Source organism: Pseudophryne corroboree, chromosome 11 (assembly GCF_028390025.1).
Source record: "Pseudophryne corroboree isolate aPseCor3 chromosome 11, aPseCor3.hap2, whole genome shotgun sequence".
NCBI classification, from domain to species: domain Eukaryota; kingdom Metazoa; phylum Chordata; class Amphibia; order Anura; family Myobatrachidae; genus Pseudophryne; species Pseudophryne corroboree.
The window spans coordinates 114,710,438-114,737,903 of record NC_086454.1 but is presented as its reverse complement, the minus strand read 5'-3'; the positions used below and the strand labels follow the sequence as shown (position 1 = coordinate 114,737,903).

At 49.2% G+C, this 27,466-nt stretch overlaps 1 protein-coding gene across 1 annotated transcript in view; it reads right to left on the bottom strand.

Annotated features, from left to right (window-relative positions):
- The window catches only part of LOC134968664 (mucin-5AC-like), a 509,092-nt gene that overhangs the window by 364,321 nt on the left and 117,305 nt on the right, over positions 1 to 27,466 (bottom strand). The window contains exons 7-11 of the mRNA XM_063944186.1: positions 12,156 to 12,211; positions 7,227 to 7,919; positions 6,100 to 6,449; positions 3,529 to 3,651; positions 3,032 to 3,461 (exon numbers count right to left, since the gene is read on the bottom strand). Coding sequence (XP_063800256.1) covers positions 3,032 to 3,461; positions 3,529 to 3,651; positions 6,100 to 6,449; positions 7,227 to 7,919; positions 12,156 to 12,211 — 1,652 coding nt within the window. The remainder of the gene's footprint in view (positions 1 to 3,031; positions 3,462 to 3,528; positions 3,652 to 6,099; positions 6,450 to 7,226; positions 7,920 to 12,155; positions 12,212 to 27,466) is intronic.

Here is a 27,466-nt window from a genome sequence, read left to right as displayed (position 1 = left end):
TCACAGTATAGGGAAATTGAGTCCATCGTGAAAAAACACTGGATGGTGCTCACTAAGGATCCCGTTTTAGGCCCAATATTACCCTCTAAGCCTAGGTTTATCTATAGAAGGTCTAGATCTATTAAGGATAACCTAGTGCGAAGTTCTATTGAAGTCCCCAAGAGAACTAGTATCAGAAGTACAGGGTTCTATAGATGTGGTCTTTGCGCCATGTGCAAATGCACAAAAGGCGCAAGTAAGATTAAAGAATTTACAGTTGGTGGGAATACTTATCCCCTTAAGAATTTCATTACATGTAATTCGAGTAATGTTATCTATGCGATGGAATGTGACTGCGGATTAATATATGTCGGTAAGACAAGTAGGAATTTAAAGACAAGACTATCCGAACATATCCGCAACGTAAAGAAGGGACTGGATACACATACGGTCTCAAAACATTTCAAATTGAAACACGCCTGCAAACCCTGTCACTTTAAGTCCTTTTGGGGTATCCAAACCATTAATCCCACCCCTCAAAATAAAGAAATTAATACTCTACTGGCGAAAACAGAAATGAAGTGGATATATAAATTAAAAACCCTAGTCCCCTCAGGGCTTAATAGCGACTTCGAACTCTAATGGTTCTTATGATAATTCTATTTCCTTTTTAAATCTCTTCTTTTGTTTTTAAACATTAATGTTTTTAAGGTTCTAATTTATTTATATTGCTAATTTAAGGTTATAAATTACCCCTGATATGTCTATCTTTTATGTTTTGGGTGCTTGATGGTCTTGTGCGGAGACATATACCGAGATTGAGCTGTGAATTAAAACGGGTTGAAATGGAACGCATGCAGGGTTCCACATACGTCATTTCCGGCGACGCGAGTTCCGCCCGATGGAACGCAAACGTCACTCCCTATGTCACGGACTTGTCATATGGGAGGGTTCCTACTCACAGCTGTAACGGATCTCCTTAGATTGAGACACTACTTAAAGCTGGATAGCGTGCTTGTCCCCTACGCTTCTGAAGAAGGATATGACATCCGAAAGCGCTTTAGCTGGGGACTGTTTTATGCTGGACTGTTTGGAGACTTGGAGAAGGGATCTGACAGAGTGGGGACGCCTTGAGTAAACCGGGACTTGCGGTGATTATAATCCCATGCTGCTGGTGGCTTTCTCCTTTATCCCGATATCCATGCAACTTTTACTTGTTTAATGCTGTTACCAAGTCTGTGTTTGTGAGTGTTTTTATTAAAAGAATTTATTTCCCTTACACAGACGGTATTGCACTATTTTTCTATTCTTGTTTTCAAGTGCTAATTGGAGTTTATGCTGGGTGCACATCTATCCTGATGCACTGATTTCTACATGCAAATGCAACTCGTATATCACTGCTAATTGGAGCTGATGCTGGGTATATGTTTATGAAGCTGAATCATCCTGATGCACTAATTTCTACATGCAAATTAAATTCATACATCATGTGAGTGAGACCAAGAAGCAATAAAAGCTTTATCAATCAATCAAATTGGAATACACTATGTTTTGTGTTCTTTTACTATCTTTTTAGTATCCATTTCCATGGAAGGTCATTTATGATTCACCTGTCGTGAATTTTACTGGTGTAAGCATTTATTTATGTGTCTCTATAAGTGATAAGTGGCGCCTCATTCGCCCCACATTTTTCTTTTGGTGTATTCTCATTAAGTGGGACCACGGTGAAGGTTTCTTTTGAGGGACGAGGGGCTGACAATTGTTTTGAGCGCAAGAAAGGTCGCTTTTTGTTTGTTGAGAAACTGCGTGCTAGTCCTGAGCTCCGCTCTATCCTCGTGAAACACCAGGTAAGGGCTCTTACAGGATAAGGCCCCCAATTTCCGAGCCAAGCCTCACTGAGGCCAAGGCCAATAACATGACAGTCTTTCAAGTCACATATTTCAAGTCCACCTGGTGCAAAGATTCAAACCACTCTGATTGCAGAAAGATCAGGACCAAATTGAGATCCCATGGTGCCGTGGGAAATACAAAGGGTGGCTGAATATAAAGGACACCTTTTAGGAATGTCTGGACTTCCAGTATAACAACCAACTGTTTTTGGAAGAAAACAGACAAGGCAGAGATTTGAACCTTAATGGAGCCTAAACAAAGGCCCACACCTGCCTGCAGAAAGAGCAAGAACCTACTCAGATGAAAATCTACAGTGGAGGACTGTCGACCCTCACACCAGGAGACATACTTCTTTCAGATAGGGTGGTAATGCTTAGATGTGACCACCTTCCAAGCCTGGACCATAGTAGAGATGACTTTGGAGGGAAGCCCTTCTTGGGCTAATATCTCCCTTTCAACCACCACGCCATCAAACGTAGCCGTGGTAAGTCCGGATAGATGAACGGTCCTTGCAGAAGAAGATCCTTTTGAAGCAGCAGAAGCCAGGGCTCTTCGAGGGACATGGCCAGGAGGTCTGCATACCAGGCCCGGCGAGGCCAATCCAGGGCAATCAGAATTGCCTGAACACCTTCCCTTTTTAGTCTCTTTAGGACCCTGGGAATGAGAGGAATTGGAGGGAACAGATAGATGAACTGCGGGTGAAGGCCCCGGGTGCAGACCATGTCTGCTGAGGAAGTCTGCCTCCCAGTTGTCCACTCCCAGAATGAAGATGGCTGACATGGTTCCTCCCAGAGGAGTTTTTAGGACACCTTTCACATTGCGGCCCTGTTCTTGTTTGTTTATGTACGCCACCGCAATTGCGTTTTCCGGCTGGATCTGATGTTGGAGGAGAAAAGCGGCTTGTAGAAGGGCATTGTAAATCACTCTGAGTTCCAGAATGTTTATTGGAACGGAAGCCTCCTGAGGTGACCACCATCCTTGAAACTAAACCCCTTGGGTTACAGCCCGCCAACCGTGGCGGCTCGCATCTGTCGTCAATAGAATCTAGGTCTTAATTCCAAAATGTTGACCCTCCACTAGGTGGGAGGTCTGCAATCATCATAACATGGAAATCCGTGCTCTTGGTGAAAGGGATATCCGCTGGTGCATAAGCAGGAGTGACCCGACCATTTGTCCAGCAGATCCAGCTGGAATGGATGGGCATGGAACCTTCCATACTGAATTGCCTCGTATGAGGCTACCATCTTGCCCAGCAGGCGGATGCAAAGATGCACCAAGATTTTTGGAGGTTTCAGAATGAAGCGCACCATTGACTGAATAGTCAAGGCCTTGTTCATAGGAAGGAACACCTTCTGAGACACTGTGTCCAGGATCATCCCCAAGAACTGAAGCCTCTGTAATGGTACCAAGTGTGATTTCTGTAGATTAAGAATCCACCCGTGATCTATCAGTAGCCGTGTAGTCAGGGCTATGCTTTCCAACAACCAAGCCTCGGATACCACTTTTATGAGAAGATCATCCAAGTATGGAACGATGTTCACACTCATCATACAGAGTTGTAGCATCATCTCTGCCATCACCTTTGTGAACACCTGTGTGGCAGTGGAGAGGCCATAGGGCAAATCCCGAAACTAGAAGTGAGTATCCTGCAGTACAAACCTGAGGTAAGCCTGATGAGGTGGCCATATCGGGATGTGAAGGTATGCATCCTTGATATCCAGGAATACCAGGAATTCCCCTTCCTCCAGGCCTGAGATCACCACTCTCCAGTATTCCTCCAATCTATGGTAAGCAGCAAAAGTAAATTATCTTTAAAAATATTTTGTCAGCCTTATATACCTATTCTCATGACTATCACCATGTCCTGCAAAAATCCACACCAGACCTATAAAAAACTACCATATGTTATGTTTTCATTGAGACCCTTAGGGTATATTACCCCCAATCTTGCGAACCAACGTGTCTCACATTGTATTAATTTGAGAGATCTGTTACCTCCTCTTAAGGAGGAGGGAACGTGATATATCATCCTGTACCTCAGTGAGGAAAGCGGGTGGTTAGGAGTCACAAAATGTCTTGCGACCGGTTGGTCACTATACCCACTAATCAAGGCATTGCAGATCGATGAGTGATGGGCTGCCATCCTCTCTTTAAATTTTCTTTCCGTGTTTTCGACGTATGATAGCCCACATGGGCATATAATCTGGTACACTACATAATTCGTGTTTCAATCTAACAAGTGTCGTATTTGAATCTTGCTCCCTGTCTGGGGGTGTGGGAACGTATCTCCCAGAATCAGGAATTGGCACGTAACACATGAACAACGTATACACCCCACTTTACTGCTTTGAGAAAATAATGTTCTCTGAACATTTTGTTTTTTAGGTATGTCAGCTTTTACCAAGAAATCATGGATATTGCGGCCCCCGTGAATAAAAGTGCATCAATCTAGTTTCTGATAATCCCAAGATCTTATCTGTTTTTACCAATGGCCAATGTTTTTTGGCAATATTATTAATTGCTGGTGACAAAGCGTTGTACTTATTTACCCAGGGCATTCTTTTTTCCTAATCCCTAGTCTTCAATGTTTTTTCTCAATGTACATTTTCTATCTAGAGTAAGAACTTTTTGTTTGGATTCTAATAAGGATTTTAATGCATAACCACGATCTCTCAGCTTTTCTTTTATTGCATCTATCTGTTGTTCAGCAATTAAAGGGTCGCTATTTATCCTCCATATCCTTACCATTTGCGAGTAAGGGAGACTTCTGACCATGGTTTTTTGATGACAGCTATTTGCTTGTAACAGATTATTCTTATCTGCGGGTTCTGAGTAGACTGCGTTGCTTAACTATTATGGATGCAGAGCTTCACATCCCAAAAATTTATTTCATTAGGATCAATTATATATGTACATTTTATAGGGCCTTCGCGCTGATTGTATTCATCCATTATTTCTCTAAATAGAGCTTTGCTGCCCTTCCAGATGACGAAAAGGCTGAATAGTATGATGTTCCTACTCCCCTCAACACTCGAAAAAAATAACTCCTGTTCAATGGCAAACATAACAATATTTGCATACGAGGGGGCGGCGCTACTGCCCATTGCACACACCCTCGTCTGCAGATAAAACTGACCATCATATAAGAAATTATTTTGTACCAATGTAAGCTCTAAGAGAGATACAATTACTTCAAATACCGGTGGCGAGAAAACATTGCTTTTCAATAAGATTTTTTTTACCATCATTAATCCTTATTCATGGGAGATTGACGTATATAGGCTGGTTACATCAATACTTGCTAAGAAACAACCAGGGGGCATCTCCCCTATTTATCTCAATTTCATCAGAAACAGTGTTGTATCCAGTAAAAAGCTAGGCTCTTTCTGGATAAGCGGCTGAAATAAAGAGTCTAAAAAGACGTCTGTTTGCTGTAAAAGAGATCCGCGTACTGAGATTATCGGATGTCCCGGAGGGCATTTCTCGTTCTTGTGGATCTTTGGTAAGGTATAAAAAAGGAGGACTAGCGGAAATTCCGGTAATAAAGCATCCATAGTCTCCTCAGAAATAAAGTTAATATCCACTGCTCTTTGTAAAATATTCTTCAGTTCTCTCCTGCATGTTGGTGTAGGATCATGATGTAATGGTTTATATACTCCTGGATTCGAAAGTTGTCTTTGTATTTCGCGCTTATAGTCACATAAATCCTGGAGCACTATGGCTCCTCCTTTGTCTGCGGGTATGATAATAAATTGATCATTAATTGCTAACTGATTCAAAGCTTGTCGTTCAAGCGGTGTCAAATTCGTATGATGGGTATTCTGGGATTTTACTGCATCTTGTACCTCTATGTCCAGAATACGCATAAAGGTTTTTAAGCTTGAATTAAAGAGCGAGGTGCAACTTGCTTTAATTGTGGTGGTATTTTTTCCACAAAGTTTGGATTTAATGGTTTGCCTTCAAAATATTCCTTCAATTTCAATTTACGCTGTAAAGTGTGCTTTTTCTATATTCCACTGAAAGTCGTCAATTATTTTTGATAAGCCTTTGCTCAAAAGGCTAATTTCACTGTTAGATATTCATATGAAGAAATATTACAGATTAATTGTGACCGGTTCGAGGTGGTCTGCCTACTCTTCCTCTTCCTCTCGTTCTGCCCGCTGCGTCACGTATATTATCTCTTTGTCCAGGTTTTGTGGCCTGTGTGGACACTCCTAAAGGGCCACTTGCCACTGTGGATTGCTCTGTTTCAGTGTTGGAACTACCAGTGTCTGCTGAGGATTCAGTGTCAAGTCTTGATAAAGGTTTTTTATTCTGTCTAAAGAATCGGTGTTTAGATTCTTGTTGTGAGCCGCCTGATATCCACTTGTACACTGTGTGCTTTTCATAATCAAGATCCACTTTAGACTGTTTCTCTTTTTTAAAACGGATCAGATCTCTTTTATATTGATTTATTTGTGTATTTAATTTGTCAAGCCATTCTATATCTTGATCACTTGTCAAGGTAGGCATGTGGATCTTCTCAAAATTACTGATTTTGCATTTGATTTTATCCAGTTCCTTCATTGATTGTTCGATCACTAATAGGATTAAATTCAAACATCATTTGTTCATGATTGCAATCCAACACTTACAGAACAATGGATAGTGCCTACCAATTGTCGGACAATTTCGCATGCGGAAGCCCCTAGGGATTTTTTGTATTTGTGGTAATGGGTGTTTATCATTGCTATGGTGACGGTTCACAGACGCTCCGGAGCTTTGGCTATGGAATGATGTCATCTTAAGACGCCCAGGACGGGTGTGCTGTCCTGCTCTGGCAAGCCTGATGCACGTGGAGGTGTTCTATAAAAGGTATGTAGTGTTTGTATACATGTTATTCTGAAGACAGTTTGAATACTGAAATGTTAATGACCAAATAAAGGAGTTGTGTGATTTGTCAAGCCTGGAGTGGCGCACCAAGGAGAATGGTATCATACTATATTGTGAGGGCACCGGCTGTGGGTTGTAGATACAGTCGAGTGCCAGCCCTGGAGCCAGATATATATATATATATATATATATATATAATGTCCAAATGCCCTGCACTCCCTTTGGAATAATGGTAATCCTTGCTGTGGTGCCTTCTTAAGCTCTGGGAGAGCTATTTGTAGAAGATATAGATAAGCGGCACTCAGCAGTCTTTATAATGAAAGTTAAAACGTCCTTTATTACATGTAATAAACGTTTTAACTTTCATTATAAAAACTGGTGAGTGCCGCTTTTCTATATCATATATATATATATATATATATATATATATATATATATTTAAATATACATATATATGTATATATATATATATGTATATTATATACAGTGGTCGAAGTGGAAATTTAGATGTGGGGGTATGAAAAGACTGAAGACTGTAACTATGTGCGCGTGCTCTGGAAAAGGGGATACGCTCAAAAGGCGTGTTTCTTTAAAAAGCGTGTTTAATTCCATAGAAACAGGAAATGTAGCATGAGACTTAGGTTTTATATTGAAAAACAATTCCACATGAGGTTCTCTTTCCTTTTCAGGGATATTTAGGACCTCTTTAATAGAATAAATCAGAGCTTCCACTCCATGAGACAGAGCAGTCTCTGCTTTATCCCCCTCAACTTCTACCTCCTCCAAATCTGGCATGTCATTATCAGAGTTAAACTGGAGCACATGGGGCAGTGTGCGTTTCTGTGAAACTGGCAGAGGGGGTTGGGAAGCAGGTCTGAGGTCTGCAGTGTGAACAAGAAAATCATCAATAGATTTTTTACACACCTGCCTTTCTTGCTTGGCAGTAGCTAGTTCAGTAGTTATATCAGTAATCATCCCCTTAATGGAGTCCAGCCATGCTGGCTCCAGAGAACTGTTACCCTGAGAAGGGATACTGCACTGAGTACACAAGAGAGACCCACTGGGGTAGGGGGAAAACTTTGTGTTACAGTACTGACATGTAACCTTTTTCCCAGACATACAGAACAGCAGGGCATAAACACAGGAATAGGTTAAATATAACACAGTGACCCAGACAGCTAGGATTGAGACAGAGAGGAGAAGCCAGCAAACTCTGCCACTAAGCTAAGCAGTGCTTTGCCGGGCAGTAGCTACAGCCTTATAACTTTATATAACGTTCAATATCTGTTTTACAAATAAATTGCTCCCCCCCTTCTACAAACCCCCTTGGTACCAATTGTAGCTGCAGTGGAGGGTGCTTGGAGGAGCAGCGCTTCCCTGCATGCAGCCTGGAGTCTGATGCAGCAAGAAATGACACCTCTGAGCTGCTGGTCCCGCTCACCGGGAAGCCCCGCTGCCTTAATGGCGCGCGGTGTGCCCTGATCCTTAACATACTGGCAAATATCTCTAGTAGTAGAAAAACAGGGTTAAAACCCCTTTTTCATGTCAGCGCTAGTGTGGGAGTTTGCAGTGGGCAGCACTGCCCCCACAGTGCCAAGTGCCCGCGTCCCCTTATGCCGCTATTCGAACCGGGGACCAGCTAACCGGGACCCCGGTTTAGTACTCACCACTCTAGTGTCTTCAGCTCTGTTAGGGGTGGCGGCATGCTGTTGGAGTGCTTGCACACCCTGGGGGTGAGCGAAACAACACCTCAAGATCCTGTGGCCCTCATTTCGAGTTGATCGCTCGCTAGTTACTCTTTGCAACCGTGCAAACGCATAGTCGCCGCCTACGGGGGAGTTTTTTTTCACTTCGTAAGTGTGCGATCGCATGTGCAGCCAGCGGTACAAAAACATTTTATGCAAAACTAGACCAGCCCTGAAGTTACTTATCCTGTGCGATGATCCTAGCGATGGAGGTTCGGAATTGACGTCAGATACCCGCCCTGCAAACGCTTGGTCACGCCTGCGTTTGTCCTACCACTCCCAGAAAATGGTCAGTTGACACCCATAAACACCCTCCTCCTGTCAATATCCTTGCGATCGACTGTGCGAATGGCATCGTCGCTTGAAGCATTGCACAGCAACGATGCTGTTTGTACCCATACGACGTGCGTGCGCATTGCGGTGCATACGCAGTTTTGCCATTTTTTTACCTGATGGCTGCGCTGCGAAAATCGTCAGCGAGCGATCAACTCGGAATGACCCCCTGTGTCCTGTCAGCGGGGTTCCGGACTATTAACCCTTCAAGAGGTTGGTACTGGTCCCCCCTCCTAAGTCCCATGACGCAGGCAGACCGGTACCAACCAGTCCTGCCTGAAAATAATAAACTAAAATAAAATTTTAAGAAAATTCTCTGGAGCTTCAGAGAATGCACCCGGCTCCTTGGGCACATTTTTCTAAATTGAGTCTGCAGGAGAGGCATAGAGGGGAGGAGCTAGCATACTGAAGACATTTTGAAAGTGCCATGGCTCCAATGGACCCCATCTATACCCCATGGTACTAAGACCATCCCAGTATCCCCTAGGACGTTAGAAAAATAAAAACTATATTTATTTTCTATATGTGCATCAATAAATGACAATCTTTTTCTGGTCTCAACTAATGGTTATTGCTATGTTCGCTGTAAGTGATAGCACCCCTTATTGCTTAAATATTATTTCAATTAATGCATAATAGAAAATATTAGGGGTTTCCAGCAAGGGCACTACCTCCAAATCCCCGTGGCAACTCCTTTAAAAAGTCTGCCTCCACAGCATGCTGTGCCCCATACCCTGTCCTAGCTGGCTCTTCACAGATGCATTACTGGGAGAAGGCGTGGACATGCTGAGCCTCCTGGGACATCCCCTACTTTGTTGGTAGTGAATATTATTATACCTGTACGATTTAGTGTACTCTTACTTTTTCTTCTTTAGCTATTCCTTATTGTACATTACTCCTGTGCTGTTTTTCCGCTCTGTTTTCTTCAGCACTTAAAATGGTAAAGCACTGACATTTGCCACTAAATTTGTGCTTTATTTGGACTATTATTACATTTATTACAATGGTAATAAAGTAAAGACAGCTTAGAGGTAAAAAAACAAAAAACATTTCTTACTTTTCTGACTTGGAATCAAGCAGTTTAATTTTCCTTTTCTACAGGTGCTGTGGATTTTAAAAATAAGAGTCAATTTTAGTTTCTTTCTTAAATGAAATGTTCACTTACTGTAGTTTAGTTCAGGCATTCCCAGCCTCGGCCCTCAAGGCACACTAACAGTGCAGGTTTTAGTGATATCCAGGTTTCAGCATAGATGGTTATATCAAAATAACTGAGGCACTAATTAAGGGTGTAGTATGGTATGCCGGTGGCCGGGCTCCTGGCGACCAGCATACCAGCGCCGGGAGCCCGACCGCCGACATACCGACAGCATGGCGAGCGCAATGGAGCCCCTTGCGGGCTCGCTGCGCTCGCGATGCTGCGGGCACGGTGGCGCGCTATGCGCGCTACGCTATCTATTCTCCCTCCAGGGGGGTCGTGGACCCCCACGAGGGAGAATATCTGTCGGTATGCCGGGTGTCGGGATTCCGGCGCCGGTATACTGTGCGCCAGGATCCCGACATTCGGCATACTGAAGTCCACCCCTAATTAATACCCCTTTCAGACTGACACAGCCAGGTCGCACCTGGTAATTTGTACATGGGTGCTTCCCAGATGCGACCTGGCTTGAGACCCCTTTCAGACGCGCGGCCCGACCCGGCATAATGCCGAGTTGATGATGTCACCACTGATGCTACAGGAGGAGGAGGAGACGGCGCTTGGAGATGATCAGATGCCGAGTTGCCTTGACCCGGATTACCCATTGCACTGCACATATTCCGGCTTTAACCCCGCGACCCGGGATATTCCTTTAGGACCCTTTCATCTAGGCAAAATCAATGTGCAATAACCTAGGAAATTTCTGCTAGTCTGAAGTATATTGGGTATAAGTCACCTATGCTCAAGCCTGGATATCATACAAACCTGGACTGTTAGTGTGCAATGAGGACCGAGGTTGGGAATGCCTGGTTTCATTTATTCATAACTCCAGATGATAGCAAGGTAACCAATAAACATAATAAGTACATTTTTCCAATACCCTATAAATCACAAATCAAACCTGTTTCTTCTATATAGCATTGAAGGTGTCCGCCTGGTAATACTGTCCTACCTGATCCTCTTATCATCCGATATTCCTGTGCACTGTATGCTTAGAAAAGCAGAGCAGGTGGCCTAGTGGATTGCAGGCAAGATTATAGTCTAAACTTAAATATACTCCATATTCACAGCAGTAGAAACATTGGCGGAAATATACTTAGGTCCCGAATCCATTCGAGTTGGTCTTTTTTACTAAGTGTCATTTCGGTAATTTACTGAACACAAATCTCTGCAGTGTTGGGGCTATTCGTATTGAGATACACTGCCTTCCACACAAATACGAATCAATACACCATCGGCCAAACACGGTTGGATTTTCACATACACCTCAAACAACATGGGAATTTACTAAGAATTTGTATTCTCAATCACTGCCGACAATAGCCAAACACTGCGGAAAAACATGGAATTTGTACAGAAATAGAACTTTCAAACAGAACTGCTTGTGGTTGGCATGTTTGCAGAACCATGCATGGATCAGTGAGATGCGTGCATACTTCTTTGTGTAAAAGTATATGAAAGAGTCAAAGTTTTTTTTTTAAATTGCGTGTGGTTCCCCCTCCTAAGCATAACCAGCCCCAGGCTCTTTGAGCCGGTCCTGGTTGTTAAAATACTGGGGAAAAATTGCACAGGCATCCCGAGTATTTATACAACCAGCACCAGGCTCTTGGTCCAGTCCTGGTTCCAAAAATATGGGGGACAAAAGAAGTAGGGGTCCCCCGTCTTTTTTTAACCAGCACTGGGCTCCACTAGCAAGGGACATAATGCCACACCTGAGGGACACATTTATATTGGTCCCTGCAGCCGTGGCATTACCCCCTCAACTAGTCACCCCTGGTCAGGGTACCCTGGGGAGTGGGGACCCCTTAAATCAAGGAGTCTACCCCTCCAGGCACCCAATGGCCAGGGGTGAAGCCGGAGGTGGTCCCCAGCACCCCTGGGCGGTGGGTGCAGGGCTGATAGCCAAAAATGTGTGAAAACAGAATATTGTCTTTTGCAGTGGAACTACAAGTCCCATCAAGCCTCCCCACATGCTGGTACTTGGAGAACCACAAGTACCAGCATGCAGGGAATTAAAAGGGGCCCACTGGTACCTATAGGTCCACAACAATATAAATACCCCAAAAAACACAACACACGCACTGTGATAGTAAAAGTTTATTTACACAAACATGCACACTTACACACTCAAACATACTTACCTAGTGTCCCACGCAGCACCTTGGTCCCCTTGTCCATGTAGAATCCGTTGGAGTACCTGTAATAAAAAACCCAATATTCTCACCTATTATCCTGTGTAGATCGGTCCTCTTCTGTCCAAGCAGGCATCCCTGGGGTTAATAAAATAACAAACCGAACAACCCGAGCCACGTGACTAAAGGGGATCCATGTTTACACATGGATCCCCTTTCCCCGAATGCCGGGACCCCCTGTGACTGCTGTCATAAGAGGACCCGGCCGCCAATCATGGAGTGCCACGTTATAGCGCTCTACTGATTGGCTGTGCACTCCTGGCCTGTCAATGAGGCGGATTGCACAAGCTATAATGGAGGATCGCGATCCTCCATTATAGCCAATGGGGGTAAAGTTGTGGTCTGCGGCTAACTGCAAGGTTAATTGAGGTCACTCTTGTGGGTGACCTCCATTAACCTTGCGGTTAGCCGCAGACCCCTACGTGTTTTGTCCTCCATATTTTTGGAACCAGGACCGGACCAAGAGTCCGGCGCTGGTTGTATAAATACTGGGGATCCCTACACATTTTCCCCCTGGTATTTTAACAACCAGGACTGGCTCAAAGAGCCCAGGGCTGGTTATGCTTAGGAGTGGGGACCCCACGCAATTTTTTTATTTTATTTTACCTATTTCAGTACTGTACACAATGAAGCCCTGCACGGATCACACTGATCTGGCCGGGCTTCATTGTGTTATGTCCGGCAGTGTTTTACTAATTTCTCCCGTAAAACATTGCTGGCAATACGAATGGCATTATGTGAGTAAAAATTGAAAAAACACAGTAGTTTAGTAAATGTTACATGGTACTAAAAACACAGTAGTTTAGTACCGTGTTTAAAAAAAAAAAAGTTGCACTCTAAAACGTCCGGCGAGATTGATCTCGGCTGACAACGGCAAAAACACGAATGTTAGAAAATGTACCCCATTGTTGTGGCACAAGATGTACAGATGTCACCCCCCTTATTGTGCAAATGAGATGCGGGAAACGTGTCTTGTTTGTCATGAATAGTCTGCCAGCGATTCGTGGGCACGTGCATATGTATCCACTCCCATTGAAAGCAATGGTAACAGTCGTAGGCTGCGACTAGCTGTGGCATATATTTGCATATATTTGCTGCTGTGGAGCATACACGTTTCAGGCGATTATATGTAGGATGAGAAGAGACACTAAACATCCTAGTGACATTTGGTGGACCCCTTCGTTCTAAGTAAGCCTTCGTTACCTCTCATACCAAGAAATAAAGACACGGAGACTTGAATTTGGCAGAAAAATTGCTAGCTATTTATTTGACCCTAACCATAGCAAACCTGTAAATGAAAAACTTTTGTTAAGATGCCGAAACAGCCGGCATATGGTGGCAGAAAAAAGAACGGCTCTATTAGACTGACGCTAACCTTAAAATGCTAAAATCAAAACCATCTTAATTTAAATACAAACTATCAAAATGGTAATAGGTGCTAGCTCCACCCCCACAATGACTTCCCACCCAGAGGGGTGCCCATTCCGCTGCCTCCCGGTCGGGTGGTCGAGCGGCCAATAAGTCGATGGAGGTGAGTGCACCTAAACCAAATCAAACTGTAAATCACTACAGCTTACCATACAACTACAAACTGCCGTTCTTTTCCGCCAATAAATAGCCAACGATAAAACCAGCCAACAATCCAATGCCAATGCACTCCGTGCCAGAACCTCTACCAAACAGGGTGGGAGGGCGGGAAGGCAATTTCACCAACCAGAGAGAGACCAAATGGCCTATCCTTCCCTATATATACTAACCCTCCCTTCTTTCCAAGGGCTGTACTTTCCTACCAGCTAGGTCCACCCCTCACAAGATGTTTAACTCATTCCTTTCCTATGCTGTCAATTCTCTCTCCTAAACATCCTAGTGACATTTGGTGGACCCCTTCGTTCTAAGTAAGCCTTCGTTACCTCTCATACCAAGAAATAAAGACACGGAGACTTGAATTTGGCAGAAAAATTGCTAGCTATTTATTTGACCCTAACCATAGCAAACCTGTAAATGAAAAACTTTTGTTAAGATGCCGAAACAGCCGGCATATGGTGGCAGAAAAAAGAACGGCTCTATTAGACTGACGCTAACCTTAAAATGCTAAAATCAAAACCATCTTAATTTAAATACAAACTATCAAAACGGTAATAGGTGCTAGCTCCACCCCCACAATGACTTCCCACCCGGAGGGGTGCCCATTCCGCTGCCTCCCGGTCGGGTGGTCGAGCGGCCAATAAGTCGATGGAGGTGAGTGCACCTAAACCAAATCAAACTGTAAATCACTACAGCTTACCATACAACTACAAACTGCCGTTCTTTTCCGCCAACAGCGAAAGACTCCTCCCCAGAGTCTTCGCACCGCCACCATAACCTCACCCTAACTCCTGCAACACTAGGAACAGATCCTCCAGGAAAAACATCATCCCCTCATTGGATAGGTGCACACCATCAGGCCGAAAAAGGTGACTGTCTCGGAACTGAATCCTAGGGTGGCGAACTACCTTGCCTCCGTGGGACAGCACCCACTTCGCCACCGCCCCATTCACCTTCTTTCTGGCCTCATCAATTACGCGACCGTCCGTCACACCTCGCCAACTCAACCTTGGCACCATCAATGAGAACACCAATATGCAATTGGTCCATGCCGCGGCCACACTTGCCAGATCCTGTATCATGGCCCATCGCAACTCCAAAGATGTCCTCTTCCCCAGGTCATTGCCACCTAGATGGACAACCAATACTTTAGGAACTCCATGCTTGCTGGCCTGACTGACTAGTCTACTCCTCAGATCTTTCCACATCATTCCTCGCCAACCAAGCCATCTAACTCCCTGAGCCCTAGGAAACCGCTGAGCCCCAGCCGAGGCTAAAAACTTTGCGGCCCAAAAAACATACGAGTGGCCCACCACCCAAACGGTCAAGTCATCAGCAAACCAACCTGAAGAGGAGGAAAAGGGGGTAGAATTGGTTACTAAATATCTAAACCATAATTCAGTAAGTGCATTAACCTGAAGGATCTGCCAAAAAGAAAAATTTTGTTTCCGAATATTGCAGAAATCTCGGCCTAGCCGATCTGCACGAGCTTCGAGCCAATTTGAAGCATAACATGAACACACGAATGGGTAAATGAAAAACAAATTAAGGAAAATAAAAAGGGGGGGGGGGTTGTGGGGGGGGGTAAAAAAGGGGTTAAAACATGTAAGAACTCAGCTGGAGGTGAAAGCGTAAAGACCTGCTGAGGGACTCTGATTAGAACAGATTAGCCGAATTGTGGATTAGAATTCAGTCCGTCAAGTCAGGCAAAAAAATCGCAAAATAACTCCAGACCCCCGCTGCCGGCTCATGCCCGCAACGGCGAGTAGCTAATCCCTGAGTAGGATAAAAAGGGGAAGACAAACACACGCACAACACCATAACGTACTGAACTGTACAACATGACTGAACAACTGTAATTAAACAAACAAACTACGCGCGAGCCAACATCTCATGCAACGGGGCGAATATACCGTCTGTAACTTGACGACTTCCATCGCCCCACCGCCTGGACCTCGGCCATGGAAAATCCCGCCGCCGCAGCCGACGTCGCAGCCCCTATGCGGAAGGAATGCGTCCCGAACGCAGCGGGTGGAAGGCCCAAGCTCGCAAGACAGCGACCCAGCATCCAACGAAATTGATACTTCGTCACCGGCAGCCCGTCATAATGCAGCAGCCATGACCCCCGACCGTCAGGCCGTACTGCCTCATATTGCACTGCCAACCTCACTGGGCAAATGCTCCCATCAAGAGCCGGAACCAAGGTGACCCAACGACCTCTCCCCACCTGGTCCGTCTTAGAGCGACGCAATCTGCAAAGCAAGGACCTCTCACCCACCACCACGTCCCCGACAAGCATGCGCGAATCTGCTCGCTTAGAAGGCGCTACCAATTCCGAAACCCTAAAGGCCCCGTGGTAAGCCATTGAGAACGCCAAACTGAACAGCAGCGACTCAAACATGGACGATGCGACACCTCCCACCGCCCTGATGACAGCCGACAACAAGGCCGCGTCAATGGGCCGCCTCTTGTCAGGCGGCGTCGGCGCGACTCGCGCCCATCCTTTCATCGCCTTCAGCAGAATCCCACTTTTCGTCACGTCGGGGACGCCCTTTATTTTGCTGAAAAACGAAATCCCAGCCAAGTACCGGGCAACCACCGCTCTGGACCTACCCGAAACATACAGCTGCCAAATAAAAGAAAGCATCATCCGATGCCCGCTCTTACCTTGTGAATTCCGTCCTTGAACAAACTCCTCCCACTCGCTCCAGGCTTGCCTGTGAGCCGTAAGCGTAGTTGGCGCGACTGACCGCAACGCTAGACCCTCCAGTCCGGCCCGATCACCTGCCAAACATAACCGGGACAATGAAAACCATGCTCGTCGGCCTTGGGTGCCAACAAACAAAATCTTTCCCACTGCCCTCGTGATAATGCATCAGCAATTCCGTTCTCTAGCCCCGGCACGTGCTCCGCGCGGAACCACACGTTCCGACGTAGGCACGTCAACAGCAACTGCCCCAGCACCCGCAGAACGACCAGCGACTTCGCCCTCTGTTTGTTAATCGCATGCACCACACCCAGATTATCACATCTAAACAAGATGCTGCGATGAGCCAGCCGATCGCCCCATACCTCCAGCGCCACCATAATGGGGAAAAGCTCCAGAAGCAAAAGGTCCTTTGTTAAACCTTCGCGATGCCATTCCGCCGGCCACGAGGCCGCGCACCAAGATCCCTCCAGATAGCAACCGAATCCAGAGGCACCCGCTGCGTCGGTGAACAACTGCAACCTAGCGCTGTCCACCATTGGGGCCTGCCATATACACACCCCGTTGAAGTCCTCCAGGAACGAGGCCCATACTGCCAAATCCCTCTTAATCTCTGAGGACAAACGTACGAAATGGTGTGGTCTGGCACACCCCGCAGTCGCCCTTTCTAGCTTCCGGCAGAAAACCCTGCCCATCGGGATTACCCGACAAGCAAAGTTCAACATGCCCAGCAAGGACTGCGCCTGCCGTAGTGTGACCTTACGCGACCCTACCAACCGGCAAATGGCGTCGCGGAGCTTCACCACCTTGTCCCGAGGAAGCCGACACGCTCCTGCCACCGTGTCAATCTCAATCCCCAAAAAGGACAAGCAGGAGGACGGGCCCTCTGTTTTATCCTCGGCCACAGGAACGCCGAAGTGGAAAAACAGCGCTCGGATGCTGAAAAGCAAGTCGCCGCACCGTGGTGAATTTGCCGGACCCGCGCACAGGAAGTCATCGAGGTAATGGGCGACCCCGTGACCCCCTGATGAAGACTTCACGCACCAATGTAAAAAAGTGCTAAAACGCTCGAAAAATGAGCATGAAACGGAACATCCCATCGGCAAACATTTGTCGATGAAATACTCCGCTCCAATCCGGAAACCCATAAAACGGAATGAGTCCGGGTGTAATGGCAGCAACCGAAAAGCGGACTCATCATCAATCTTAGCCATGAGGGCCCCGGTCCCGTAACCGCGGACCATCCCCAATGCTTCGTCAAACGACTGATACACCACCGAGCAATGAGCCGGCGGTATTGCGTCGTTGACCGATGCCCCCGACGGGTAAGAAAGATGCTGAATGACGGAAAGCGACTGGAGTCTTCTTGGGAACCACCCCCCACTGGAGAGATGACCAAGTCATCCACCGGGGGCGATGGAAACGGTCCCTCCATCCTGCCCAACCTGACCTCCTTATCCACTTTCTCCCTCAGTACTAACGGCAAGGCTCGGGCAGACTGGAGGTTCCGCTGGGCACGCACGGACACCTCGCTCGCAACAGGCAAGCGAAACCCAAACTGAAAACCGGAAAACAAAAATTGTGCATCCTCCCTATTCGGATACAAGTCCAACCACCAGCCCATCGTCTCCAATTTAATTGGTGTTGGCGCTCTGCGAAGCGCTCCCACCCGCGGCTTGTCTGGGGTAAGGTTGCTTACCCCGGGCACCTTGCCGACTGCCTTTGAAGCAGGAGGAAGCTGGGTGGGATCCGCCACACTGCAGGCACGAGTGTCGAAAACGACACTGCTTGCCAAAGGAACACGCCGCGTTGTTAAACGCGAAACATTTTCCTTTTGTGGTGGCACGCCCCCCTGCGCGGACGGCCGACCTACCTGGCTTGGCCAATCCGCCTTCCGCGCCGGACCCTTGGGCGGACGACCCTGCGCGGTGCCCGTCCGCCCCCGGTTTCCGGGGCTCCTCAGCCTGCTGCGAAGCCCGAGTGACCTTGAGCCAGACCTCAACGTCCTTGAACCCAAAGTCCATGACCTGCAATCCGTCCTGCTTTTCCCTGAATTCCTGGTCGTACCTACGCCACTCCGATCCCGCAGACGTGCGCTGCATGTCGTGCACGAGATGCAGGTACCGGATTATGTTCATGTGCTCGTTTGGCCTGTCCTCCAGGTAACACGCCGCGAAGACCCAAAACCCGGCCAGCCAATTATCGAAGGTACGGAATGCCTCCGTCCCGATACCCTTCTTCGCTGCCGCCGCCTTATACTCCCTCTTCGCGTCCTTCGTCAGGACGAACACATCAACGAAGTCCCCTCTGCGAATCTTCCTGCGGCAGCTATCTCGAAGCCCCCGCATAACGGCAGTATATTCGCAGCGCACGACCCCGGGCAAATCGCGGCGCTTCTTGGCCCTACGAGCTTCCTCGCTAAGCCGCTTGCGCCTCTACCGCCTCTTCTGCTGGCCCGCTGCCCTCTTGGCGAATTTCGTCGCCCGCTTCCTTGCCCTAGTCGTGCTACTGACTGCGGACACCTGCGACGATAGAGAAGACGAAGAGGAGGAAGAGGAGGAACTACGAGAACTAGAGCCCGTGGAGGAACCTGATACCGACTGCACCACCTCACCTGATGCCGCCGACCCCGACATGGAATCCTCCGGCGTGGCCAAACCGCCGTCTTCCTCTTCGTATTCAGCCATCTCCACTTCCCCGAGGTCCCCTGCAACAGAGAAAGACACGGAGGACCCCGCCAGCACTTGCGGCGCATGCCGCGCCCTTCGTGAGGAAGGAGTTGCCGCCGAGCACCCCTGCGCGTCCTGCCCCGGACCTTGCTCCAATTCTGCGGCGGCCGCCCCGAGCTCCCGGCAGGCGCGTGCCACTCGCTGCGCCGCCGCAGCCCTCCGACCACCGGCCCCGCCTGCCGCCGCAGGTTCGCCGGAACTAGCAGTCGTCCTCGGGGAGCCAGCCGCTGCTAACGGCCCTAAAGCCTCCACCACAGTGGCCAGGGCCGACGCCAGCGCTCCGGAGGGGTCGCGACCCCCCCAAAACGAGCCATCGGGCCCCGAAGAACCTCCCGCTGGGGCCCGCGCGCGACCACGCGCCCGCCGCCCGACCGGCGGCAACCGGGCACCCAACGCCCTCTGCCCCGGTGGGAAGACGGGGGCGCCCCTGTCGGCGCCCGCGCTGCCCTCGCTCTCCGCCTCCGAGTACGCCACCTCCCCCTGCGAGTCGGAACTATCTCCCGCCGCTAGGGGGGAGACACCCTGGGAATAATTCGCACGCGCCGCCGCCCTGCGGGCGCTGACCCATTCCCTGTCCCCCCCTCCTCCCCCGCGGGCCGCTGGATTCTGGCCCCAGGGGAGTAAGTAGGGGAGACCGAGAAACTCACGGCGCAGCTGCGCGCGCCCGCGCGCGCACTGCGCCGCTGGCAGTGGGCACAGGCTCGCGCGCCCAGTCACCGTGTGCAGCTGCACTCCGGTGCTCATATTCTACCACCACTTGTGCCTCCCGCCTGCCCCCTAATGCTGCCCTACCTCTCCTGCCTCCCCGGCCCCCGCCGGACTCCGGCTGCCGGGGAGTTAACTGCGGTGAACAGGGGGACAACAGGGCTGGCGGCGCCGCTGCGAGCACACGTGCGCGGCCGGCGCCGCCGGAGGCAGGCGTGGGCGCGCGCGCACCTCGTGCGCGCGTCCCACTGGTCTCCGTCACAGCTCCCCCGCCAGCCGCACTGACCATACCCGCCGCGCGAGGCCCCGAAGCAAGCCCCGCGCGGCGAGCCACCGACCCCCGTCTGGCTTCTACCCCCCGCCCGGCACTCAGCTCCGGCCACGGCAAGGGGGGAGAGACAGGGGCCGCCTGTGCAGCAACCGCCAAGCGCCCGCTGCGGCGCGCATGCGCGCGCCCGCCGGACACCGCCGCTTCGTCAGGCGCTCCCGGAGGCGAGGGCTGATGCCCGTCTACCTCCGGGCCTGACTGAATCTCTGGCCTACCCCGCCGCCCGTGCCCGCCCGGCAAAGCCGGCCTGGCCCCCAGCGGCGAGGCCGACCTGACCCGCCTAGCAGCGCTCCTGCCCGCACCCGTGGTGGCCGCAGGGGACAGAGCCCCGTCCCCCAGGCCTGCCATCCCTTCCCCCGGCCCAGCTCCACCGCCAGAAGTGCGGTATCGAGCTGGGGTCCCGGCGGAACGGCGAGGGCGGGAAGCCATAGCGACCAAAGTAAGGGAGAGCAGTTAAATTCAAAAACCCTAGCTGTACACCAAATATGGGGAGCTCTGCACTGCAGCACTCACCCAGCACAAGGCAATTTCACCAACCAGAGAGAGACAAAATGGCCTATCCTTCCCTATATATACTAACCCTCCCCTCTTTCCAAGGGCTGTACTTTCCTACCAGCTAGGTCAACCCAGTGGTGCAAGTAGAAAAAATGTCTTAAGGGTACTGTGTGCGCGCGCCGAAGGCGCGCGCGCAAAAAAATGGGTGTGGCCAAATGCCACATGGGGCGTGGCCAATGAAAAATAAGAATTTACTCACCGGTAATTCTATTTCTCGTAGTCCGTAGTGGATGCTGGGAACACCGTAAGGACCATGGGGAATAGCGGGCTCCGAAGGAGGCTGGGCACTCTAGAAAGATTTATGACTACCTGGTGTGCACTGGCTCCTCCCACTATGACCCTCCTCCAAGCCTCAGTTAGGACACTGTGCCCGGACGAGCTGACATAATAAGGAAGGATTTTGAATCCCGGGTAAGACTCATACCAGCCACACCAATCACACCGTACAACTCGTGATACTATATCCAGTTTGACAGTATGAAAACAACTGAGCCTCTCAACAGATGGCTCAACAATAACCCTTTAGTTAGCAATAACTATTTACAAGTATTGCAGACAATCCGCACTTGGGATGGGCGCCCAGCATCCACTACGGACTACGAGAAATAGAATTACCGGTGAGTAAATTCTTATTTTCTCTGACGTCCTAGTGGATGCTGGGAACTCCGTAAGGACCATGGGGATTATACCAAAGCTCCCAAACGGGCGGGAGAGTGCGGATGACTCTGCAGCACCGAATGAGAGAACTCCAGGTCCTCCTCAGCCAGGGTATCAAATTTGTAGAATTTTGCAAACGTGTTTGCCCCTGACCAAGTAGCTGCTCGGCAAAGTTGTAAAGCCGAGACCCCTCGGGCAGCCGCCCAAGATGAGCCCACCTTCCTTGTGGAATGGGCATTTACAGATTTTGGCTGTGGCAGGCCTGCCACAGAATGTGCAAGCTGAATTGTACTACAAATCCAGCGAGCAATAGTCTGCTTAGAAGCAGGTGCACCCAGCTTGTTGGGTGCATACAGGATAAACAGCGAGTCAGATTTTCTGACTCCAGCCGTCCTGGAACATATATTTTCAGGGCCCTGACAACGTCTAGCAACTTGGAGTCCTCCAAATCCCTAGTAGCCGCAGGCACCACAATAGGCTGGTTCAGGTAAAACGCTGACACCACCTTAGGGAGAAACTGGGGACGAGTCCTCAATTCTGCCCTATCCATATGGAAAATCAGATAAGGGCTTTTACATGATAAAGCCGCCAATTCTGACACTCGCCTGGCTGAAGCCAAGGCCAATAACATGACCACTTTCCACGTGAGATATTTTAGATCCACGGTTTTTAGTTGCTCAAACCAATGTGATTTTAAGAAACTCAACACCACGTTGAGATCCCAAGGTGCCACAGGAGGCACAAACGGGGGCTGAATATGCAGCACTCCTTTCACAAATGTCTGAACTTCAGGTACTGAAGCTAGTTCTTTTTGAAAGAAAATCGACAGAGCCGAGATCTGTACTTTAATGGAGCCTAGTTTTAGGCCCATATTCACTCCTGCTTGCAGGAAATGCAGAAATCGACCTAGTTGAAATTCCTCTGTTGGGGCCTTTTTGGCCTCGCACCATGCAACATATTTCTGCCATATGCGGTGATAATGATATGCCGTAACATCTTTCCTGGCTTTAATAAGCGTAGGAATGACTTCTTCCGGAATACCCTTTTCCTTCAGGATCCGGCGTTCAACCGCCATGCCGTCAAACGCAGCCACGGTAAGTCTTGGAACAGACAGGGCCCCTGCTGTAGCAGGTCCTGTCTGAGCGGCAGAGGCCACGGGTCCTCTGAGATCATCTCTTGAAGTTCCGGGTACCACGCTCGTCTTGGCCAATCCGGAACCACTAGAATTGTGTTTACTCCTCGCTTTCTTATTATTCTCAATACCTTTGGTATGAGAGGCAGAGGAGGGAACACATAAACCGACTGGTACACCCACGGTGTCACTAGAGCGTCCACAGCTATCGCCTGAGGGTCCCTTGACCTGGCGCAATATCTTTTTAACTTTTTGTTGAGGCGGGACGCCATCATGTCCACCTGTGGTTTTTCCCAACGGTTTACCAGCATCTGGAAGACTTCTGGATGAAGTCCCCACTCTCCCGGGTGGAGGTCGTGTCTGCTTAGGAAGTCTGCTTCCCAGTTGTCCACTCCCGGAATGAACACTGCTGACAGTGCTAGTACATGATTCTCCGCCCATCAGAGAATTCTTGTGGCTTCTGCCATTGCCATCCTGCTTCTTGTGCCTCCCTGTCGATTTACATGGGCGACTGCCGTGATGTTGTCTGACTGGATCAGCACCGGCTGGTGTAGGAGCAGGGATTTTGCTTGACTTAGGGCATTGTAAATGGCCCTTAGTTCCAGAATATTTATGTGAAGGGAAGTCTCCTGACTCGACCATAGTCCTTGGAAGTTTCTTCCCCGTGTGACTGCCCCCCAGCCTCGAAGGCTGGCATCCGTGGTCACCAGGACCCAGTCCTGTATGCCGAACCTGCGGCCCTCTAGAAGATGGGCACTCTGCAGCCACCACAGTAGAGACACCCTGGTTCTTGGAGACAGGGTTATTAAGCGATGCATCTGAAGATGCGATCCGGACCATTTGTCCAATAGGTCCTACTGAAAGATTCTGGCATGGAACCTGCCGAAGGGAATTGCTTCGTAAGAAGCTACCATCTTTCCCAGGACCCGCGTGCAGTGATGCACCGATACCTGTTTTGGTTTCAGGAGGTCTCTGACTAGAGATGACAAATCCCTGGCTTTCTCCTCCGGGAGAAACACTTTTTTCTGGACTGTATCCAGAATTATACCCAGGAACAGTAGCCGTGTCGTCGGAACCAGCTGTGACTTTGGGATATTCAGAATCCAGCCGTGCTGGTGCAGCACTTCCTGAGATAGTGCTACTCCCACCAACAACTGTTTCTTGGATCTCGCCTTTATTAAGAGATCGTCCAAGTACGGGATAATTAAAACTCCCTTTTTTCGAAGGAGTATCATCATTTCCGCCATAACCTTGGTAAATACCCTCGGTGCCGTGGACAGTCCAAACGGCAGCGTCTGGAATTGGTAATGGCAATCCTGTACCACAAATCTGAGGTACTCCTGGTGAGGATGGTAAATGGGGACATGCAAGTAAGCATCCTTGATGTCCAGGGATACCATGTAATCCCCCTCGTCCAGGCTTGCAATAACCGCCCTGAGCGATTCCATCTTGAACTTGAATTTTTTTATGTATGTGTTCAAGGATTTCAAATTTAAAATGGGTCTCACCGAACCGTCCGGTTTCGGCACCACAAATAGTGTGGAATAGTAACCCCGGCCTTGTTGAAGTAGGGGTACCTGGATTATCACCTGCTGGGAATACAGCTTGTGAATTGCCGCTAGCACCGCCTCCCTGTCTGAGGGAGCAATCGGCAAGGCAGATTTTAGGAACCGGTGGGGTGGAGACGCCTCGAATTCCAGTTTGTACCCCTGAGATACTATTTGAAGGATCCAGGGATCCACCTGTGAGCGAGCCCACTGATCGCTGAAATTCTTGAGGCTGCCCCCCACCGTACCTGGCTCCGCCTGTGGAGCCCCACCGTCATGCGGCGGACTTGGAAGAAGAAGCGGGGGAGGACTTTTGCTCCTGGGAACCTGCTGTTTGTTGCAGCCTTTTTCCCCTACCTCTGCCTCTGGACAGAAAAGACCCGCCTTTTCCACGCTTGTTTTTCTGGGTCCGAAAGGACTGAACCTGATAAAACGGCGCCTTCTTAGGCTGTGAGGGGACATGGGGTAAAAATGCTGACTTCCCAGACGTTGCTGTGGAAACTAGGTCCGAGAGACCATCCCCAAATAATTCCTCACCCTTATAAGGCAAAACTTCCATGTGCATTTAGAATCTGCATCTCCTGTCCACTGGCGAGTCCATAAGCCTCTCCTAGCAGAAATGGACAATGCACTTACTTTAGATGCCAGCCGGCAGATTTCCCTCTGTGCATCTCTCATATATAAGACTGAGTCTTTGATATGGTCTATGGTTAGCAGGATCGTGTCTCTGTCTAGTGTGTCAATATTTTCTGACAGTTTATCTGACCACGCGGCGGCAGCACTGCACATCCATGCTGACGCAATAGCTGGCCTAAGTATAATGCCTGAGTGTGTATATACAGACTTCAGGATCGCCTCCTGCTTTCTATCAGCAGGTTCCTTGAGGGCGGCCGTATCCGGAGACGGTAGTGCCACCTTTTTAGACAAACGTGTGAGCGCTTTATCCACCCTAGGAGGTGTTTCCCAACGTGACCTATCCTCTGGCGGGAAAGGGAACGCCATTAGTACCTTCTTAGGAATTACCAATTTTTTTTCAGGGAAAACCCACGCTTCTTCACACACTTCATTTAATTCATCTGATGGGGGAAAAACTACGGGTAGTTTTTTCTCCCCAAACATAATACCCTTTTTAGTGGTACCTGTATTTATATCAGAAATGTGTAACACCTCTTTCATTGCCTCAATCATGCAGTGAATGGCCTTAGTGGGCATCAGGTTAGACTCATCGTCGTCGACACTGGTGTCAGTATCAGTGTCCTCATCTGGGTCTGCGGTCTGAGGTAGCGGGCATTTCAGAGCCCCTGATGACCTTTGAGACGCCTGGACAGGCACGAGCTAAGAAGTCGGCTGTCCCACATTTGGCATGTCGTCAAATTTCTTATGTAAGGAGTCTATACGTGCACTCATTTCTTTCCATAAGCTCATCCACTCAGGTGTCTGTCCCGCAGGGGGTGACATCCCTTCTAAAGGCATCTGCTCCGTCTCCACATCATTATCCTCTTCAAACATGTCGACACAGCCATACCGACACACCGCACACACAAAGGGAATGCTCCAACAGAGGACAGGACCCACAAAAGCCCTTTGGGGGGACAGAGTGAGAGTATGCCAGCACACACCAGAGCGCTATATAATGCAGGGACTAACTGAGTTATGTCCCCTATAGCTGCTTTTTCTATATAAATGTATACTGCGCCTAAATTTAGTGCCCCCCCTCTCTTTTTTACCCTTTTCTGTAGTGTAGACTGCAGGGGAGAGCCAGGGAGCTTCCTTCCAGCGGAGCTGTGAGGGAAAAATGGCGCCAGTGTGCTGAGGGAGATAGCTCCGCCCCTTTTCCGCGGACTATTCTCCCGCTTTTTCCTATATTCTGGCAGGGGTATTTTCCACATATATAGCCTCTGGGGCTATATATTGTGGTATTTTTGCCAGCCAAGGTGTTATTATTGCTTCTCAGGGCGCCCCCCCCCAGCGCCCTGCACCCTCAGTGACCGGAGTGTGAAGTGTGTGTGAGGAGCAATGGCGCACAGCTGCACTGCTGTGCGCTACCTTGGTGAAGACTGATGTCTTCTGCCGCCAATTTTCCGGACCTCTTCTTGCTTCTGGCTCTGTAAGGGGGACGGCGGCGCGGCTCCGGGACCGAACACCAAGGCTGGGCCTGCGGTCGATCCCTCTGGAGCTAATGGTGTCCAGTAGCCTAAGAAGCCCAAGCTGGCTGCAAGCAGGCAGGTTCGCTTCTTCTCCCCTTAGTCCCTCGCTGCAATGAGCCTGTTGCCAGCAGGTCTCACTGAAAATAAAAAACCTAATTTCTATACTTTCTTTCTAAAGGCTCAGGAGAGCCCCTAGTGTGCATCCAACCTCGGCCGGGCACAAAATCTAACTGAGGCTTGGAGGAGGGTCATAGTGGGAGGAGCCAGTGCACACCAGGTAGTCATAAATCTTTCTAGAGTGCCCAGCCTCCTTCGGAGCCCGCTATTCCCCATGGTCCTTACGGAGTTCCCAGCATCCACTAGGACGTCAGAGAAATGGGGGCGTGATACACATATGGGGGAGGGGCAGATACACGTATGACCCCAATAGTGCCAGATACACGTTGCCCCACAGTGCCAGATATACATTGCCCCACAGTGCCAGATACACATTGACTAACAGTGCCAGATACACATTGCCCACAGTGCCAGATACAGAAATGCCCCCAGAGTGCCAGATATACATTGCCTCGCAGTGTCAGATACACGTTGCCCCACAGTGCCAGATATACATTGCCCCACAGTGCCAGATACACAAATGCCCCCACTGTGTCAGATATACATTGCCCCCCGTGCCAGATACAGAAATGCCCCTACAGTGCCAGATATGCCCCCAGTGCCAGATATACCCCAGTGCCAGGTATACATGCCCCCCTGTGCCAGATATCCCCCAGTGCCAGGTATACATGCCCCCCCAGTGCCAGATATCTCCCAGTGCCAGGTATACATGCCCCCTTGTGCCAGATATCCCCCAGTGCCAGGTATACATGCCCCCCTGTGCCAGATATCCCCCAGTGCCAGGTATACATGCTCCCTTGTGCAAGATATCCCCCAGTGCCAGGTATATATGCCCCCCAGTGCCAGATATCCCCCAGTGCCAGGTATATATGCCCCCCAGTGCCAGATATCCCCCAGTGCCAGATAGAAATGCCCCCCCAGTGCCAGATATCCCCCAGTGCCAGATAGAAATGCCCCCCCAGTGCCAGATATCCCCCAGTGCCAGATAGAAATGCCCCCCCAGTGCCAGATATCCCCCAGTGCCAGATAGAAATGCCCCCCCCAGTGCCAGA